General features: G+C 38.1%; 1 protein-coding gene across 1 annotated transcript in view; it reads right to left on the reverse strand.

Annotated features, from left to right (window-relative positions):
• Positions 1-5,006: 5,006 nt before the first annotated feature.
• Positions 5,007-22,151, reverse strand: part of SH2D4B (SH2 domain containing 4B) — a 68,063-nt gene continuing 50,918 nt past the window's right edge. Inside the window, exons 7-8 of the mRNA XM_030275863.4 lie at positions 14,102-14,322; positions 5,007-11,584 (exon numbers count right to left, since the gene is read on the reverse strand). Coding sequence (XP_030131723.1) covers positions 11,492-11,584; positions 14,102-14,322 — 314 coding nt within the window. The 3' untranslated portion in view covers positions 5,007-11,491. The remainder of the gene's footprint in view (positions 11,585-14,101; positions 14,323-22,151) is intronic.

The following is a 22,151-nucleotide window of genomic DNA, read 5'->3' on the forward strand; positions in this document are numbered from 1 at the left end:
GGACATTTTCATTAGAGATTATCTCTTCTCAAAAAGTTCAGAGTTCAGACCCTCATCTTAAAGTGCTTCATAGAATTTAGGTCTTTGGGATGCATCAAGGTGGTCTTTTGAGACTTCCCATTCTTTATACAGCTTCTTGTAACATTTAACAACTTGCAAAAGGAAGATAAAGGCAAACTTGCATGGAATTTCAGGACTTTTGGATCAGGCAGAAACTCACAGAGCATTCTTATTGCAATCAGCTCAAAACTAGTAAGAACCAGGAACTTTAAGAGGCCCTAAAGGGAGACTGGAAGTAGAGGCACTGAACTGTTCTTAAACTTCAAGAGAGTTCTGTTTTGATTACCTATAAAACCTGAATGAATTCAGTTTGCCTGAAATGGTTTTGTTTTCTTTAACTAAATGGTTTATCCAAGGTCTTCTTCTCTTCTATTTCTACAATAACTGTTCTGGCACCTTTGCCAAAGGAATGTGTTATGCACAGTTTAATGGTGCACTGCAGTGACAACTTACTGGCAAACACGAGAGTGTAAGAAACAAAAAAAAAAAAAAAAAGGGAGAAAAGAAAAGGCAGGAAGTGGGAATCAAGAAGGGGAAGATGTCTATGTTTCTGAAAGAAGCAAAGTGGCAGAAAATCCTGAATCTGTAAAACTGAGCAACAAGAAAAATGAAGTAAAAATAATGAAGAAATAGTGAGGCAGTTCACAGGCTGAGTTGTGCTACAATTATTAGCTGTCTATTGTCCTAGAAGACATGATCTATTCCTCTTATAGCCTTATGATTAATATTGATAAAAAAAGTCATAATCTGTGTCTAAATATATTGACAGGAGCTGCTAGAAATTTCTATGCCTCAACATAGCCCAAGATTTATTTTTTTACTATATTGAATCACAATTTTCCCAGTGTGTTAAACATATGTTGTACATACACAGGTAAGTAAAATATTTGAGACTTCTCAGTTTGTCCATTTCTATTGTGGTACCAAATTGTGAATTTTGGAGCCCAGCTCTGGACAGGCAACTAAGCCCTTTGATTTTGGGGTTTTTTTGTTGTTTTTTTTTTTTTAACATAGTGTTGTGTAATAATATGCAAAGTACTTTGGAAAGAGAAAGAATACAAGAAAACCAGTAACCAAGTTGTTGATTTCCACCACAAATTCCCTGCCTGAAAGGAAAGCTCTCCATAAAGGAAGTTAATAACCCTGGTCTGCCTGCCTTCCTGAGACAGGACATCACTCAGATGCTGGTTACAAATTCATTGTCTATACATGTATTTATTGCAACATTTATTGTTTCCTTGCATTCTTTGGTAGAAATGGGCTGCTTTTTCTTATATACCTCCCAACACCTCATGGACACCTATGTGTCCATAGCTGTTACAGAACTCAAAGCAAAGGCATTTTATTAGACATGCAACAAAAACAATCACTGTAAAATATCAGGCTTAAAGAAAAAATTTCATGAACACTTCAACAAATCCTCTCATATTCCATCACTTTTTTTTTTAATTAAGCAAAACCAAAACTAATTATAACACCCTCAACAAAACAACAAAATCAACAACTCTCCCCTTACTCTATGACAATACATAAAGAATTTTAATAGTGCAAAAATAAAAGATGGGCAAGAATTTCCAGTTGGGGTATGTAAAATATTTTTCAGCCTTTTCAATGGAACTTTTGCCCATACTCACACATAACAAAGTCAAGTATCTAAACTGTGGTTTAAAACTAAAGTTTTTTTTAAAAAAAAGAGGGCGTACAGCGAAAGCTCCACTGAACAATGAACTCCAGGAATGACAGCTTGAAAGACATTCATAAAAATAAAAGGGCAGATCTGTTAGTTGGACCAATAAATTAGACAGCTATGGTCCTCCAGAGGGTGAAGTGACAAGGAAAAAATGAAAATCCAGATGCTGAAGATTAAAGAAAATTAAGTTAATTCCATGAAAATCCAGGAGACACCATCCTAAAATTTTAGCACAAACATGAATTCCAAAGGCCCCTAAAGCCCCAAATTATTCTACAATGCCACAATTCCTCCACACCGAGTCAAAATCATCTTCTTTTCTTTTGCATCACAAAAGAATTCTTTACCTGAATTTTGTGCTGTGTAGTCAGGAGATTCTTCACCTTTTATTTGCTGCTTCTCATAAAATACAATTACAGTGCCATAAGTCCTCATTTTATTTTCTCTATTGGACTTCTCGGTTTGTTAAAAATTAAACCACCATGAAAAATACTCACAAAATAGTAAATAAGCATAAACATTTCAATTTAACTACTTGAGGAAGCATTAACTTTTAGATGTTCTCTAGCTTGTTCTGCAGTAAAAGGACGTACAGAGATTACTTTAGACAAAAAATCAAAACAGAATAATTTCATTGTGAAAACCAGGCAACATTGCATTCTTGATAGCAATTTACACTCCTTTTTACACAAAAGCTTTACTGCATTACATTTCTGAGCATTATTTCAGTATGTGTTAAATAGTTTTTGGAAGTTTATAGACTGTATTAAAGCACATCAAATCAAACCAGAACATAGCTGTTGTCTCTCTACTCTCTCACACAATCCTATTTTGGACATTCTTTATTTTGACATTTCCAAGTCTTCAGGCAGTTTTCCCTCTCCTGTATCTGAAATTGTGTTTAGTGCTGTCTGGAGCAAGGTGGTAGTAATATTTAAATTTGCAGTTTCAGAGAATTATACACTTCATCAAATAGAAACACTTCCATTAAGGGAAACACAAACTGCCCTGATAATGTGTTCCCCAGCTGTGACTGTGAAGATGAGAAGGCGGGTTTATTTTCTGTTGCATTCAAGGCTTGACCCAAGACCCATTGGAATAATTGGAAAACATCCACATTTTTGTAAACATCCTTGATACTTAACTAATATGTGATTTGTGTGGAGTGGTTCATGTAGATCCAAATCTGTTGGAAATTTTTTCCTTTAGATTTGTTCTACATCAGACTCAAACTTTGGACTTGGTTAACAAATCAGGGCAGTGAACACGCACCTCCTTAGCAATCACTGAGGGTGATTTTCCTGCTTCAACAACCAACTGGTACCTTTCCACCCCTGTTACACTGGCAACTCAGGGAAGCTAAGCCACACTAGAACAAAACAAATGCATCTTACCTATTGGTGTGCCCCCATTACATAAGTATTACTGGAGAAGAGGATTCCTTCCTTGTCTTTAGGGACAAAAGGGCAGCTCCCTTCCCTGGAGCTTCCCATTCTTCAGCAGGTGAAGAGCCTTTAAACCAGGACAGTTTGGCATTTCCTGTCAGTTTCATTCTGTCGATTTGTAAATTATCTGCTCTGTTCGGCACGATTTTATCATGCCTGTATTTCGGGAGTTGGTGCTGGGTAGGGCTCGGGAAACAGGAGGCTTTAAAGGGGCTGAGGAAAACTGCTGGGAAAGTTTCCCGGAGCCGAGCTGCGAGACTGCGCCCTCAGCCGCGAGCTGCGGGTCCGTGTGGGACCGCTCCATCCGCAGCCTCCTTCTCCGGGCTGCTCCTGCGGCATCTGCCGAGCCGGGCCGGGCCGGGCCGTGGTTCGGCTCAGGCTGGAAGGGCCGCAGGGCACAGGCGGGCACCCGGCAGGCTGTGCCGGCTGAGGGAGGCCCCGCGGCCCCTCAGCGCCCAGCCGGGCCGGGCCGGGCCGGGCCGCGGCTGCCACAGCGCCCGGGCCGCGGCCGCAGCGGGGCAAGGGCGGAGCGCGCCCGAACCGCGACATGCGGCAAAGCCCGGCAGGGAATCTGACCGGCTCAAGTGGGCTCAAGTCCACGGAGGGAATTTTACCGGAGGAAAAGCGAAATGTGCTGTTTGACTGATACTTGTCTGGAATATTCCCTGCGGGGCGGCCCCAGTGCTGCCCATCCCTGCCCACAGACCCGGCTCCGGGGCAGCTCTGGGTGGGACTGTTCTGACAGTACAGCTCCCACTGCAGCTTTCAAGAAGGGAATTCAATTCGTGACCTTGTACTTCCCTGTGCCTGGTTAATTACTGCATTACCCTGGAGATTTTAAACTATTTCAGATTCTCCCTGAATCACCAGATCCAGGAGTTAAATGTATTCCCTAACGCTGCTGCAGCATTTATAATGATCTGGCTATCAGATTCAAGCCCCACATTTTCCCATTGTCTCTAACAGCACAATAAAACCAAGTTCATTAATGCCTTCAATCTTTATTAGAGCTGATTACAAAGATGCCACCATTCTGCAGAAACAAAGTTATCAAAGAAAAAAAATCTGAAAAACTATTATCTGTCGAGCCTTTGAGAACTTCACCTGGTATTAAAACAGGTAAAGCAACATAATTCAGTCTCAAGAAGGCTCTCTATTCCATTAAAATGTCATTGATTTGCTGCTGATAGAAAATGAACCACAAGAGACATTGATGAAAAAGCTTTATAAAGGGATATGACAAGTGATCATCAATTACTGAAGTGCAACTTGAATCGAACTTTAGCACTGTGGGCAGGTGCAGACCCAGGATTACAAACAGAGTCTTAGCCAGCAGCCAGTTTTCTCCTTCATTATTTTGAACTTGCTTCATTATTAATAGGTCCGGGAGAGGAAGAGAGATTTTAAACAAGAACCCTGATGTCTCCTAATTTATCACCTTTGTCTGTGGCCCAAAGTAAAAGCATCCAAGACTTCTCAAAGTACCTTGACTGTCTCCTTGGCAGACCGAGTATTTTTAGCCCACTGGATGTGAGCTGCTCCTGAGAACAGATGGGTTAGCACTCCAAGCACTTCATGGCTGTATGTGCACTGCTGTAGAACAGAATGAATAAAAAATGACCTGGCTGTGAAATCCTTATTCCCCACTTCTGTCTCATTGACTTCAACAAATTGTGTACATGTCTCCTCCCCAACAGGAAACATTGTCTGCCAGTTCCACAATGCCTCCTTGTTTCCCCATTACAAACTCATTCTTATCTAGGGTGAGGAAGGGGATGTGGGTTTTTTTGGGTTTTGTTTTTTTTTTTTTTTTGCCTTTCATAGTAATATTTCAAGGTTTCCCAAGTTTTCTCATTCTCTCCTGATCCTGCCTTCTCAAATAACCAGTGGTCTTTGGCAGGAGGAGCTGATACAACTCTGAGCTGGAACTCTGAAGTGCCTGTTTCTAGTCCAGCCTGAGGAGAGCAACGGGAATCCAAGCTACTCATTCTTGCTACACCACAACAGCTGTTCTGTGGGATATTTCACCTTTGCAAGGAGCTGGTACATTGCAAAGGTTTCCATTTGGTATTTGAATGTGTAGTCTGAACTTCGTATTTCTTAATCACAAACCTTCATCCAGGACGAGATTTCTATTGTGATTGATCACAATGACAACTTCGAAAATTAGATTTCTTTTTTCTACAAACGTTCATGAATAGACTTGGTCTTTTACATAACCATTAATAGAATTCGCCTTTTTCAGAGAATCTGGAACAGTAGGTCTTTATGTTATTTATTATTCCGTTTTCCTCAATTACTTTTTGATGCTCAGACTTTTTAGTAGTGTATAAATGTAAATCATACTCTAAGGATCCAAGCATATAACACAATATACTCAAAATTGTGGACAAAATGCATCCATTCTTTTTTTCTGAACTCACTTTCCTGGCTTGATTTTTTTCCTGAAGAAAATTATCTGGGTTCTTATTTAAACCTTCACAAATTTATTTCAATCATCAAATCAGATATTTAATGGGTTTGACATTTTGAGTAACTGCTCCCTGGGTATTTTCATTCTTCCTTAAAAGGAAACTAGCATTAAGGGAGAGAATGGATACCTAATGAAATGTCAAAAACATTGAATATCTGCATTGAATTTGGAGCATAATGTAGCACATTTTCTTTCAGTGATTAATAAAATTAAGACAATTTTCTGTGTTAGATTTGAGCACATTTTTCATATTTTCTGCAATTAAAAATGCCCTTAGATAATTCTATTATTTTTTATTTTTTATTCTAAGGAATTGACACAATTTTATGATGCTTGGCATTTTGAAAACAGAACATTTCTCCATTAAATGGTGTCAATGGAAGATTTCAGAGCAGCTCTGGGGAAAGTAAAATGTGATTTCAACAGGCAGCCCTGATAAAAATGTTCATATTTATCAACTAAGGATTACCACATGAACTCCAGCAAATGTTGTGGGAGCTCAGAATTGGAATTCAGTGACTTTTTGTCCCACTGAATGGTTTACTTGCCTACATCTGTCTCTACAACTTTCTTATTAAAAATATTAGATAGATTCCAATATAGCATGTAGACTACTGAAATTCAAAATAAATGAAGTAGCATTATGTGAGTATAGCACATAATAGGTAACGAGATATTGTCTAGAAGGCAGACCAGAACTTATGCATTGCTGTTAGAATTTTTTTTTTCTGGGATTCCTTGAGAGAAAATGTCAACAACAAAAATGATAATGAAACATATACCTTAACTCTTCTTCATTACATTGGATTTGAATGACTTCCTAAAAATGTATTTCACATTAGCATCTGGCTATCATGAGCAAAAAGCCTCTGAGAATCAAGAACAGACATAAGAGCAACAGGCCAGCTATCTTACTAATTGCAGTGCACTGTACACTGTGCATCTCGGGAAGTACTTAACCCAAGCTTTGCCTGCTGTTATATGGAAATTTGTATGGAATAAACCAGTCCTGCCTCCTCTCTTTTCTCTCAATGGCTTGTGAGCTTATGATCTTCTCCCACCCACTGTTCTCATTAAAACTGAGAACAGGGGAGAAAGAGCAGCTAAACTTTAAAGGAGACATTAACATGCTAAGTGTTTCCTTTGTACATACATCATGAAGACACAAATAGGACCAGACTAAATTTCCGTTCTGTTTTGTAGTTATTTCTCTTCCATAAGTCACTTTTTGTTTTATAATAAAGATACCATAAAATGCTACCTTCATTTAAAAATGCTGCAAGAAATTCCAAGAGAGAAAAAACCAAACCCATTGAAGGCTTCAGCCTAGTAGAAAATTTGCATTAGCTACAGGCCATCATGTAAATATACAAGCTACAAGATTAATCACTAGCAGTAAACAAATATTTGAAGAGATGCTTTCACACAGCACTTGCATGGCAAGAAATTAGCTATAAAAATCAATTATGCATCATTATCATCTGACAGTATGTATCCAGGAGATTGATCTCAGGAAACATAAAGCAAGCATCTGGTCAAGTGCAAACACCACCTTCTGCAATTGATAGCCTGGCCATGGGCACACTTCACAGAGGTCACTTACCCCATCCTCTTGGGAAGGCAAAAATGAATCTTAAAGCCAAGCCACAATAAGACAGAAAAGAAAGTTAGTCCTTGAAAATCATTGAAAAATAAGCTCTGACCTGTAAATTATATGGAAACAAATTTATTCATAGAAAGAGAAAAGCTTCTCCCACTGTGAACTACCACAGTCAACCTGAGACCAAGTTTGTGTTGTGGTAAATGGAAGAATTTAGACTGCAGTGAAATGTGCTGTAGCTCCATTAATGCTCAATATTCAGGTTTCTGGTGAGCAGAAGTGGATTCCTAGTTCACATAAAAGTAAAGTATTTTACTACATTTTTACTGTACTCAGTAAAATACCACCTCACCTCAGCCAAGAAATAAGTTTGTTTCACTTGAGTTAAGGTAACTGAAATCTAGAAGAAATTCTCCCTCTGAATCTGGTTTTTGGAAATAGTTTTACTCAGCCTGAAAATGAATCTCTGTCATAAAAACAATTTTTAGGTATCTCTTTCTTGAGGGAGGTGTTATTTTATTTAGCTTAGCATTTGTTCAGAGTAATAGGGATTTAGTACTTAAAAGAACAATCCAGGACATCTATTATAAAACTAATATGCAAAAATGCATACACAAAAACTCATTCTACATCATTATTCCATTAATTACAAGACTTAAGCTGGAATCTACAGTCTTTGAGTAGCCTTAGAAATCTCATCCAATGATTGCTGTCAATTTCTTTGCTTGCTTTTTGTTCTTTTTTAGAGAAGAGGGCACTATTAAAATGGAGATGTCTGTGTACAGTAACAGATTAAAACAAAATTCAAAAGAACAGATGGATCTGTGGATCTATGAAGAAGCAAGAATAAATCCTCAAGAGATACTTTTTTCAAAGATACCTGCAAACAAGCTTGGGACCTTGTGTGCCATATTTTGTTGGCGTGAAACAGATGTGAGAAAAGTTAATTCCTTTTAAAGTTTAAAAGTTTACTTTGCTGCTGTGGCATTTTTGTTTATGAAACACAATTACCATAGCAGACCTCTCAGTGAGCTCCTGGTGCTCTCATCAGCAAGAAATATTGACAGGGAATATTATAAGGAAATTCCATACCATGCCCCTCTTACAACTCACCAATAGTTGCCACTAGAAAAACAGGTCAGGACGCAAGACTGGAAGGTTCCAGGGGAGTGAGCTAAAGCTACCCCTGGCAGCCAAGGAAATGGCAGCACCATGACCATTTTTCAGCCCACGCTGAGCAGCTGCAGCCAGCACTACATGGAGAGGCAGACAGAGGGAAGCATTCAAGGCTGCAGCACAGACCAGCCCAACTCTTACAGATTCAAGGGTGTCACATCTACCTCCAAGGTAGATTTAGCTCAAAGCTGAAATCTTCCAGACTTGTAGAGAGAAAAAGAGGTAGCAGTGCCTGGTCTTCCTCCCAGACCAATAAAAATCCAAAATGCTTTCAAAACAACAGGATCAGCACATTTTGCTCTTTCTTATTTTCTTAATTTTCCATATTTGCTCCTTCACTGCTTTATCTTTTATTCTTCCTACTAACTGGACTACCTTTTCATAGTCCCTTTATTGTCTTGTTGCCCCCTTAGGCAACAAGAAGCACCTGTTAACTTAGAAAATATCTCCACACTTGTATTTCCCTCAAGTATATTGGTAACAGCTGCACATCTCTACCAAGGAAAGCTTCTGTTTTTAATTTCTGCTAGCTATGATCTCCTTTTGTTTCCTTCAAAACTTACCTTCCATGCACCGTATTTCATTGCAGCTGCTTCTGGTTATATAGTGTTTAGATTTCTTTCTTGGTAACTCTATGAATTGGCTGGCTACTTTTCATTATTTCTGTGGGGCTTAAGGGAGAAAAAACAAGCAATTCCTTTGCTTGTGAATTCTGCCATTTATTAGGATAGTAAAACTCTCAGAAGAAATTGCAGTATTGCAAGTAATATCATTTGCAGGGGAACTTACAAGGGCTTTATTTTAAAGCTAGGTAAAACTTAGAGTGAGAAATTGATGGAATTCAAGCAAAAAAAATAGAAAATTTTAATTAGGAAATGTGTTCTGAAGTGAAAAATAATGTTAATTACATCACAAGAGGACACATAAGCTAAAGAGCGATTTTTTCCAGGCCTTCTTAATGCTAAACAAAACACAAGCAGTTGCAGGGAACTATGTCACTAGTAATAAATAGCTGTATTATCATCAGCTTCTCAATGTGAATTGCATGTGGAACAAGTTCTTCAATATTCTGTGTATATTCACAGCACTGTGTTGAGTAATCTTCCAAAAACTGGAATTTGCATGTCTTCTAGCACACCTAGCACCTTTTCAAGAGAACAGGTAGCATTTCATGGGGGGTTTTATTATTGTTCTCGGCTTCTGGGGGCTTTTCTTCAGTGCATAAAGGCAAAAGACTGGTCTGAAAAGATGCCTAGGTGTCTAACCCTGCACAGTCACTTACTGTTTTCTGACTGCAGAGGTAAGTCTGTGCATACCTATATTTTTTATTATTTCAAAGGTCTCTTTCCATTCTCCTTCAAGTAGAGGTCACGCTGTTCCATGAAAAACCTGTGCAGCTGTGAACAACCTGAGGCAGTTCTTGAGATGCCTCTGAAAGAGGGAGAAAGTGCAGAGCTGGTTTCTCAGGAAAAGAAGATCTGTTTTGCTTATTTGCTCTGTCCTGACTTGCTTTGTTCTCAAGCACTGACAGTAACTATTTAATACCTCCTGAGCCAGTGTGCCAAGTGATTAGTACAGAAACTGCCCAGCTGCCTCTGTGGGAAGTTCAATAGAATTTTCTTTTCATGGGCCACAAACATTGATGGATTAAATCACACAAAACCCAATGTTAACAGAAGAAAAGGTTCCTGACCAAGAATTAAGCTTGTGTACAAAAATCTGTACTTTAATATGAGCTATCCATAAGATTAATTATAAAAAATACTGTTATTACTACCAAAAATATTTACTGTTGTAGCACCTGAAATGTTTAGTGTGCTTTATTGGCTTGTATAAGACAAGTTTCTTTTCCTAGTTGATTTTACCATCTAGATCAGACAGAGTACAGAAGGTAACAATGAGTCAAGAGTCAAATGACTGAGGGGGAAAAGATTTACAGGAGGTTCAGGAGGGGTCTACACCTGGATTTTGAACAGAACCCCACAGGGCTCAGAGACTGCCCAAAGGAGTAGTTTATAGAAATGTGCTCATTGTGCCTTTCCTATGTGTACTGTGATGAGAATTTATCATTTTTCTAGTCCAAGCACTAAGCGCCACAGATCTAGGATTCTGGTTTATTTTCATGGGGTTAATATTTATAGTAAATTGAGCAGGAGCACATTGTGTGCATCTTGGTTTTACACATAAAATAGCACGATGGTAATGTAATTAGCTGTACCTTTTCTATGTATAAATACACTAGCCCCACCCTCTCATAACTCAGAAAAGGGAAATACCCAGTCTTATAGCAAAGTAAAGCTAGCAATATCCACTGTGTCTCTTGCACATCTAAAAGTGGAAAGCATGACAAGGCCAGTGAGAGAATTGCAGCAAATCAGTTTCCTTTAGAATAAACTGATCACTTACTGTACAGGAGTAAAGTTCCTTCCAAGGCTTTTGGGCTTCATGAAAATGTAAATAAAATGTGTATGACTTTATTCTGTCTCTGCTGTGGGGAACACTGTAGGCCTGAATTCAAAGCATAATGGCAACTTTCAAGCTGCACCTAATTACATACTCAATCACAAACTTCACAGGGATGTTTGAAGGCTTCTTCTCTTGTCATCAAAGTGCACCACTGAGTAATGAAATTGTCAACAGAAACTGTCAAACCTTGCTTTGGAACACAGAATCTGTTCACCAACACTGATACTTCATACAGTACTCTGTGAATGGCTCCTACCCATGCTTCTTGCAGCATAAAACATGAGAAAATTAGGACAGGAACTTAGCATTCCGTGCAATTGGCTACAACCCCTTGAAAATTTTTTGAAGTAGTCCTCTTTTGCAATTTGCTGGTAATTTATCACTTTTCAAGTGCTAGCAATATGAATAATGATGATGATAATTGAGATGCAAACCAGAAATATTTTAGGCCTCCTAATGAGGGTACTTTTTGGCCACAAGACTAGTGGCTTTGAAAGTGGGTTAACTACTTCCACTGTTTACTTTTGTAACTATTTATTACTACAGCTATCCAGAATGGATTCCTGTTGGTCCTGGATCAGTCATTCAAATAAAGGACTGTAGTCTGGTGGATTCTTCTGCTGTCCACATGGCTCCAGGAGTAGCTCCCCACCTGAGGATGTGATAATTTCTTCCTGGAATGATAAAACCAATTAAAATATCAAAGATCTAAGCCACACCTACTTTCTAAGAGTAGCAAACAAGGCCATCACTCCTCTGTAACTGGCAAGCAACTATGAATAAACACTTGATAAAATAATTACAGGCCAGTGAAAGGATCTTATAAATGAATAGTTTTCTTCATGTTTTGTTTATCTCTTATTTACGCTGGTAGCAACTTGTGCTACTATCAAACGGTGAAATCAGTGCACACAAGAAACTCTGATTTGTACTACTTCTAAGTTGCTGCACTACTTAGGAAGTCAGATACTTATAGAGGGTGTTCTCATGGGTTAATTGAACAGACTGATGCCAGTCTTACCATGCTGCTACCCCCAGGCAGACTGAGCAGGAGCTCAATGTTGAGTGCTCACATCCAACAGTAACAGCAAGGTCAAAGACATAAAGGCAGTCTGTACTCACAGCACTTATGCACAGAAGATGCACACTCACACAATATTCTGTTTTTTAATCAAAATGAAACAAAATGAAGTCAATCAGTATAAGCAAGTAAAAAATTAGTTATGTCAGCCTTCCTCAGGCCCTTAAAAAAAAGTCCACACAACCTTTGGGGTGGGGAAGTATACTCCTGCTAAAAATAGTCATGAGGGAAGCAGCACCTTTTCCAAAACATATAGCAATAGCTGCAAGGGAAAACGTGCCCACAGCACAACCAGTCACATACAGATTGCTTGGGGTTACCAGGAGGCTTTGGGACAATTGACGGTGTACTTCACCAGAGAGGGCGGGCAAAAAAGCCTCTAAGAAAACCATGTGACAGGATAAAATGCCTCCTGAGGCAATTGCCAAAGGTACCAGTTTTAATACAGCCATAAGCTAGACAGGGAAAATAGAACTGTGTGTTGCTGTTAAAGCTGAACTGGTTTGCCTGATGGGCTTAGTACAGGGGTAGCTATTAGCTTTTATCATGGGACACCTAAGCAAGCTTTTTTCCTTTTTTTAAATGTCAGGAACTAAAAGCCATTCTGCTTCTGACAAGTGCTCTACTGCTGTCTGTAAATAGATGTGTTTCTAATACAGTGATTGCCTAACATGAGCTGTGATGAAAATATTTAAATGGGTAGAGGGGAAACTACATTAGCCAGAGGTTCCACATTCAACACCTGATAATCTGCATTTGAGGTTGTATGGCTGCTTTTCTTTCCCTGACAAAACTTTGGTTAGACTCTTTCCGGGTGCACTGGGGCTGGCTGGCTGGGATGGAACTTCACAGCTGCTCTGTTGTGACATTGTGTTTCGAATTTGTGGCTAAAACAGTGTTGATAACACACTACAGTTTTGGCTACTGCTGATCAGTGCTTGCACAGCACAAAGGTTTTCTCTTTTTCCCACTCAGGCCCTGCTGGCAGAGTAGGCTGGGGATAAGGAAGAACTAAGAGGGGACGCAGCCCAGCTGGTTAACCCAATTTGGCCAACAGGATATTCTGTACAAGGGTGTCAGGGATTTGCACTTCCAGAGTGGCCACTGAGAAAGGTCTTATTTAAATTAGGGGAGGACATATATTTTAGTCAAATGTGACACCTACCATCTCCCCATGTGGAAATATAGCTTGTGGATATTTAATGTTCTAATGATCTCTGAGGGGACACTAAGGCAACACTAAGCAGATGCTGCAAAACAAGTGAGATAAAAGCAAGATTTAAAAAACAGGGAACTTATAAGAAAAATAACCTGAGACTGAATACTTAAAAATTAAAAGCTGTGAAGAAAAGGAGGAGTAAAATATTTATAGAATTACTCTGAGACAAGAGTGAGAAAATACTAAAATAGGAAGGGGAGCTAGAAAAGGAAGAGTGGAGAGGAATTATAAGTGTGGCTAAGAACAAAATAGAATAAAAACTGATGAAGATAGGGAGAGATGCAAAATGAAAACAGTTTGTGCTTTCAGAAACAGTGCTACTATTTAGATACAGTCTGGCAACAAGAAACAGAACCTAGAGGTAAAGTAATTCAAACCCACCTAATGTCGAATAGTAAATTCTTCTTGCAAGATTGTTCTGGGTAATAAGGAGTGACCCTTAATACATCCCTAAAAGAGAGCTCCTCCATATTCCTTTCTTTAGTGCAGGGTCACGTTCTCTTGCTATTGCACATTACAGCCCGCACATCAAAGGTAGAAGAATGCTGAAATTTCATTGAAAGACCTTTCTATGGTATTTCCGATCCAATTTTCCACAGCAAAAAGGCTCAGAAAATGTTACATCTGTCAGCCCTTATTAGGCCATTTGTAGCCAAGGAGAGTACACACTTTATAAGGGGACACAAGTACGTACTGGAGCATTTGAAACAAGGGGAAAAGCCTTCTGATTCACTGCAACAGAAGTATGAATGTTATAGCTGGGCTTAGTGTGCAATACTCTTTCCCGCTCTGGTCATTCCTATTTTCCAGTGTGGTTTCAAACTACATGGCTCCTCATTAAATTATTAATCCATTCCACTCAGCTATTGATCTCCACCTAGCAAGTGTTACCTTGTGAAAATCAATCAGATCTGTGAGCGTTGGGTGTCGGTTTGGATCTACCCCCAGGAAGCTGTAGAAATCCCCCGAAGCATCAACCAGGAAGTGCTTGAAGCCGTTCTGCTGGCGATAGGACAAGGCATAGCCCCAGATTTTCTCACTGACTCGCACCAGGAACGCGCCTTCAGATTTATTCATCAACAACTCCTCTGCTTCCTGACGGCTGATAATGCCTGGCAGGAAAAAACCCCATGGTTATGAAGGTAACAGGTCTGCCAGAGGCAATGAAATGCAGCAAACACTGAATAGAAGTGAAATCACAACGGTGTAACTTCTGGAGACTGCAATGTTTCTAGGAGTAGATGGAGACAATGTTTATGCTGTTTGCTTCTGATGGACACCTGTAAGGATTTTGATGGAGTCTGGAGGGATATGCTTTTTAATTTGATTATTAAGACTTGCTTTTTCCCATCCTTACTTCTTTTTTAAAGGAAGAGCATAAATGCAACTGGCCTATCAAACCAGCAAATTCTGGACAAGCCATCATTTAAGCAGACTAGCACAGCTCAGCATTGCAGCTTGAAGTTGCAATGTATTGCTTATATTTGCAATTGTATTGCAGTTCTGCAGACTCTTGTCTTATAACTGCTTCAAAGGTCCTACAGAAAGAATGTAAAACAAGTGCCAGGAGAAAAATAATTTCCCTGCTTTTGTACATCCACAAACATACACATGCATAGATGCATACAGGTAAATTAGAGAAAAAGGTTTAACAGGAATAGAGTTTCAAGAACTTTCCCATTGTATTCTTTTGTGTTGGAAAAATCTTCATCTCTCTTGTTCCTTTTGATCCTGGGGCACAACACTGAAGTTGTGAAGTACTGAAGTACTTCTGCTTGCATAGAGGTTATACCAATGAAAACCTATTCTGATCCCAACCCACCATAAAGGTGTGATCAGAATTTCACCTGGCATGAACCAGGTCTTACCATCCACCCGGAGAGCCTGGTTCCAGTCTGTCTGGTCAGCCTAAAGGACAGTCAAATCATGTCTCAATTATCTGTGAAACACCAGATGCTCACTCTCATCAGGAGCAGATGTTGAATTAGGCCATTCTGAATGTGAACATGGCACATACATCACTAAATAATGTATGTACATGTTCCAAAGCTACTCTCTGTGGGTATAACTTTCTCCAAACAATGCATGTAATATTTAATTGAACCATGTGTCCTCACAGAATCCTAAACGTGTCCTAGTGAGAGTTCCATGGAGTCCAAGTACTGAAAAGCCACATGGTTTTAGTGTAATAATAAACATAGTTCAGGGATTATCAGTTTGCACAGAGAAGGGTTTACCTGAAAGTTTAGAATGCTCTAATTAAGTCCTTAAGGAAAATTATGCATCTGGGAGACATAGGAAGGGACTAAGGAGGTCTGGGCACTAAAAGCAAGCACTGTGTGATATTAGGAAAGATAGAAAAACATCTACTTCTTTCTTCTTTTTTTTTTTCTACTTTGAGAATATGAATTTCTTTTACAGTTTTACGTGGTGCAGCGACAAAGGGTTCAATCTCAATAGGGGCCAGAGGTCCCCTTGGGAATACCCTCAGTACTAAGGAGAAACATACACATATGTAGTCTGCTGAATGACACACATTTCTCTTTTATGAAGGATATTGCATCATCTTTGCATCAGACATGAAAAACAGGCAGTGCAAACAAGCATTAGTTTAGAAACAGCAGGTAACTGCTCAGCAACAGTGTCAATTTATGCACTTTTCAAAATTCAAAATACTTTTATTGGAGATATTCTAAGATTAATTATTTAAAAAAATTTTAACTCTGTTCAAATAAAAGGACAGTACCAATATGAATCTATATGATACAGCATATTATGGGAAGCTGCACCACCACATCCCAATACCAGGTACCCAAGATTTACACAAAACATAATTCTGAAATCACAGTATCTGTTAACTCAGTCTTCTTTCAAACTGGCCTAATTTTAATATGCATGAAATGTTTCATTAGTGATTATGATGGCTACTTCCTTGACAAATCTCTGCTGGAAATAAATGTAGATGAGCCACACTACCAATCTCAGAGTATTTAATGACAGGAATAAAGGATAAATAGTGCCATCACCTGAAAATACTACTTTAATTACCATAAATCAGTATTTATACTTTAGTTCTAGATTGAAGGCATGCTGATAAGTATTGAGATAGGAACTGGTGCTCTTATAAATACCTCTTCCCAAACAGTGCCAGAACTGTTATGCAGCCCTGACAAGAAATAAGGTAGATTAGACAATTCAGCCTCAATTAATATAGAGGATTTGTAAAACAAAGAGATTGTAAAATAGAGTGGTTGTATTATAAAGTGAACACTATTAGGATATTTCTAGGGTTTGAATCACTATCAGGTATATAATACGAAATTCATTTAGCATTGATAAATTTAATGGCAAACAATCTGTTCACCTGCTCTCAACTCCCAACAGTGCAGCTAAAACACTAGAGCCTTTCACACAATGCCATCTTCTTTCCCAATTTTGTTCTGGGCACTTCATATCATTGAGTAAGTGACAAATACTACATCATTCACAGCCAGTGATTTTTTTGTTTTATTTCTCTTTTCTGCTAAAGATGGTGTAATAAATTATCAGCGAGCCACTCTCTCCCCTTTTACTCTCCTGATTCTGTTAAAAGCTCACAAGAAACCATCTCTCCAAACCATCGTCTCTTTCTTCTTGCCTCCCAGTTATTCTATTTTTCTCTGGTTCAATTCTTCAAAGGGTGGTTATTAAAGCAATGAAAGTTTCCCTCTACCCTTTAAAAAACATTATCCTTTCTCAAGACAATTGGAAAAAGAGTGGCACTGCTCACTCCTGAGATACCTGTAGAAAGATAGGCATCTGTGAAACCCCTACATTTAAAATTCTTTTAACTAGAATTAAGAAACTCTGTTTTCCCAAGGTTCCATTAAGAGGTACAGAATCACAGATTCTCTTATTTTTGCTAGTTAGAATATTAATGATAACTATTATATTGAATTGAAACCACTGATACTTTAAAAACTAATTTCCCCTCACCCTTATTCTTGCTAATCTCTTAAAAATATTTTTTAAAAAGGAAAAAAACAGTCCAGTTTTGCAACGCTTATAGATATTAACAGCTTGGATTCTTAGCAAGAGAATAAGATTTTTTAAGTAGTTATTTCAAATCATAGAACATTCATCATCAACTGACATGTTCCTAACAGCTTCATTTTTAAAATACAGGACAATTTTTAGATGATGACAGACAAGTCTTAGCATTTTTGTTGTAATTGTGTTCTGTTTACTGCCACCAACCTTTCAAACAGAAAAAGAACATCCTAACATTTAGGGTGTATTAAGCTCATGTGAGAAGTGGTGAGTTCATTATTAATTTAGTGAGCCCAGCTAAGAAAGCCTAATGCTGCCTTCCAAGTTTACAGGAGTCTCAACAGCAGAAAGTGCTATTCTGCAATATTCTGCAATGACATCTCAGCTTTCCACTCTACTTTTAGGGTTAACCTACATACATCCTTGAGTGGAACTCAAGATGAAGTATATATATATTTGTTACAAGAATGCCACACCAAGCATGAATCCAAGGCTGATAAATTTTGCCAACAAGGCAGACTATGTACTAGAAGTCTTGAATTATTTTTTCACCATTGTACAGATAAAGTTACATCATGTCCTTTGTTGTAACCTACCAAGGGTCTGAAGTACCACATGTAATAGTCATATCTATATAAAAAGATAATTCAGCCTTTAATGGACAGTATCTTTTTAGTACACATACACACACATATATAAATATATATACATATATATAATATTTGTATAATAACTGTATATTAAAATATATTTGTATATTGCATATTTTTTTACGCCAAGAGGCCATCTAAGGTTAGAGGGACAGCAGGTAAAAACACAGCCCAGATGCCTCATTTACCATTCTGCAATAGAAACTATTTGCTCAGCTGATATATGCTCTTTTCATATTTTCTCCATTAGCGTGATCTCAAACACTCTGGTGCATGAGGTCTTACTCAGAAAAGGTGCTACAAATACTGGCATGAATAAATGAGAACAATGTAATGAAAGAATTCATGGCAAAAGTGCTTTCACGACCATTATGAAAAGCCTACTATCTTGTGCAAAATTGATTTGATGAGCAATTATGAATATTCACACATAATAAATGCAGAAGAAAGAGACCATCCTGTTTATGCAACTTAAGATATCTAATCAGGGTGATGTAGGTCACTTATCAGGATCCAAAACAGAGAGAAGCCAATACCAGCATCTCCTTTGTTTTCAATAGGATTAGATCAAAGCCTAGATGAATACAAATATGCCTGGCAATCATTACATGAATGATTCACATGCCAAAGGTCATAAAAACACATTATATTGAGAGCAAGTGTAAACAATAAATACATAAATAAATTGACAACCATAAAAAATATACACATAAACAATTAAATAATAAACAATAAAACAATAGACAAACAATAAATAAATAGACACAAGGAATTCTTGTATCTATTTATTGTAACTCCTGGATAGAAGGACTATATTAGTTTAATTATACAGGCAGATCTAATCAGGACATTGAAAGATAGTGATAAAATAGCCATAAGAGGGAAGGAGCAGTTTGCCAAGTATCAGCCAAACCCTTCCATTTTTTTAAACTGAAAAACTGAGATTGGCAGACATACCACTCTAAATATAGCATTTAGAATAAAATAGTTCCCAATGGCAAAACAGCAAATTTTCCAAAAATTTCCAAATCAACTTCTTTTCAAGGCTTAATTTGAAAGTCAAAAGTTGGATTACACCTCACAATAAAACAAAAATGGTGAAGTAAATATCAGGGGGGAAAACCACTATAGAAGCTTGACAATAACTTTGAATAGAACAGATTTTATGGACTTGGGCATTTTGAATCAAAAGTTGTGGCTTGGTGAGAGAAAAATACATCACAGGTTTTTCTCCTTACTTCATTATGATTTTAAAAAATCATGCAGTTGGAAGTAAAGATCAAACCTGACTGGGGCCAAAATCTGAATGAAGGCAATCAGTTTTGAAAGAAATAATCAGGAAAATACACAGAATTTCAAAAGGGATTGATCCAAGTGAAGCTGGGGAACAAAAAATTTAAAATAGATCAGACCATTTTGAGGTCACAATAGGGTTGGATAATAAAGGCTTGAAACAAATACTCAAATGACACTAGCAACCATCTCTGGTCTTGGAGAAGGTGAAAAACCCAGCTCCTTCAGCCACTCAAAGACCAAAAGCATAAAAGCAGGCTTCCCTGTAATGAAAAAGCAGACTTCCCAAGTAATGACTACCCTGCAGTGGAAAAACTAGAGCAGCTATGGTTTATACTTTCAAGGAAAAGCATCACTCAAGGCAAGTTTCCGCAGGCTGACTTTTCCAATTCTCTCCCACAGGTGCAAGTCTATATATGGACAGTAAAACTGACTGAATATAGTTCTGGTTGTTCATTGGGAAGGACACAATTAATCTACAGCAGGGTGATGTCTAGACTGAATACTTTATGTCATCCTTGAGACTGCCAATCTCACACAGAACTTAAAGAATGCTGTTATCAGTATGGTGGTTTATGCTGCCACTGAAATAGTCAAAAAATAACAAAGGGTCTAAACTGCCACATATAACAGTCATGTCTATATAAAAAGATAATTCAGACTTTAACAATAAATATATATAAATAAAACTCATACATTGTCACTTCTCCGGTGATTCCAGCAGGAGTAGCATGCACAATTAAATACATGCAAAATATTTGCAGCAATAGGATCTTACAGTGTACTGCTATTGAAGAGGTTTCACCGTCTCCTTCCTTTTAGACACAATGCTTTTTTGAATAATGCCACAAGAACAGATCAACAGTATTGTGTGAGTAAAGCTATAGCTGAGAGGTAACAATAGCTCTGCCTCTGCTATTTCAGAATAGAAGCAATAAAGGCCAGAAAGCAAAGCAAGGGAGTAAATCAAAGACATCTGGTAATAGAAACAAAGCTGTTGAAGCTATTCACCATCTGCTGTTAAGGCAGAACAAACTCATATGGGACTAGATCTTCAAAAGGTTCTGTTTCCATTTAGACATTGAAATAAATGGCCATGCTTAGAAAAAAAAACAAGAAATGATAAAACAAAAATTCAATAAAAGCCCAAACCAAAAACCAGCGCCATGACTGGGAGGTTGGGGGGAGAATTGTGGTTTTTTGTTGTCTTGTTTGTTTTCCAAACTCTGGCTTGAAGTGTCATGGCAAGAGCCCAGGAGCCAAGGGGTCCTGTAATGCTTTTGCTATTTACAGCTAGCAAGAATGCAGCTATTTCATGCTGTGCTGCAGGTTGGGAATCTAAGTCTAAGTAACTAGTAATATTCATGGATACTGATAATAAAGAAAATATATGCAATAGGTCACAAAAAGCAAAACCTAAAATATGTGTAAATAAAACCTTTTTGCCTCCATGGAACGGCACTGGGAGAGAAAGCTGAGTTGTATGTAGAAATCAACAGGTGAAACACACATTTGAAATATACTCACAGGTGAGTTATGTCAGTACTCAGGGGCCAGTATGGGGCCAGCCTTCTCTGAGCTCAAATCAAAGTGAGACTCTTTAGGGAGCCTCTGGAGAAAGTTGTCTTTGCTCCACACTCAGTCCCTCTTCTGCAAAATTTCAGGTGTTGACATGCAGTAACATACCTCAGATGGAGATAAATCTGTGCTGGGGAAAGGTGAGCAGGAGCCTATCAGCCATTCTTCACCATTTCTCTCCTTTGTAACCATCCTGGCACAATTCAGGCATATGCAGAATTGGGAAGCAAGACCTCAGTGAGATTCAGCCATCTGAATCTCTCCAGTGTGCCTTGCTCAGTGTAGGAACTATGACCCGGGCTATGCATAGACATGTATGGCAAACCAAGGCCCAGAGGAATAATGTATTTCTGATGGCAAGAGATCCCTTTAGGCAAGGATGAGGCCCCTTGATAATCCATCATGTCCTAAATGAACTCTCCTTGAAGACTTACTTGATGTGTAGGACTATCTTGAGTCTCTATACACAGGAGAAATTCAATGAAAAGTATCACAGGTAAAAATATATAGGACTGTTTTTTTGGGGGGTGAAGTTTTTAAAGGGTTTTTTTGTACTTTTTTTTTTTATTATTTGTTTGTTTGTTTTGGGTTTGTTTTTTTTTCCTAAATGTGGATTCAGCTCTCTGTTTTGTCAAGGTACAACAGTTCTTAGAATAAAGCAAACGCAGTCCTCAGAAGATTTCTTAATTCCCTAAGAATAAGATTCTCTAAAGAAATTAAAAACCTACTGAAATCCTGAAAGGAATGGATGTCTCACTCCCCTGAGAATCTTAAACAAAACCCATATAAATGAATAACGCGGTAATAAAGAGTATTTTTCTTCAGGTTTACAGAAAATCAGGTGTGTTACATCCATTGTTGCCAGTGCAGCTCACAGTTAATTCCCTATGCACTCTGCAGAAAATATACCTCTTAATTGTCTCCTTCAGAGTTCATTCTACATCCAACTATCAAATACTGCAAAAATCCTTTATACCCTCTGTCAAAACATTTACACCTTATTCAGTAGCAAGCAGTGCAGCACATAAAAGACAAGTGTTGGCATTACTTGTCTGAATATACCACTGTATAATAGAGCGTTAAATTCTTCTGTTAATATCTCCTCAAAGCCTCATGTTGGTTTATTGTCTTCCTTCATTTCAGAACAGCCTACAGAATGAATTAACTGAGAGGAAAACAATTTAATCTCTCTCTTCCCTTAGCATTATTTTCATGTATCAAAAGAAAAAATACAGCACAAAATTCCTTTAACATTTTATCTTTTTTTTTTTGCTTTAGATAGAGGCTCTTCTGACCTGAAATCCCTGCATTAAATCTCTGCTACCACCCTTTAATTTTTGTGAGTTTTGTCTTCTTTTCTATATAGCTTCTAAAAAGAAGCTAATGCTAAA

The sequence above is a fragment of the Taeniopygia guttata genome, chromosome 6 (genome assembly GCF_048771995.1).
Source record: "Taeniopygia guttata chromosome 6, bTaeGut7.mat, whole genome shotgun sequence".
Classification (NCBI taxonomy): Eukaryota; Metazoa; Chordata; class Aves; order Passeriformes; family Estrildidae; genus Taeniopygia; species Taeniopygia guttata.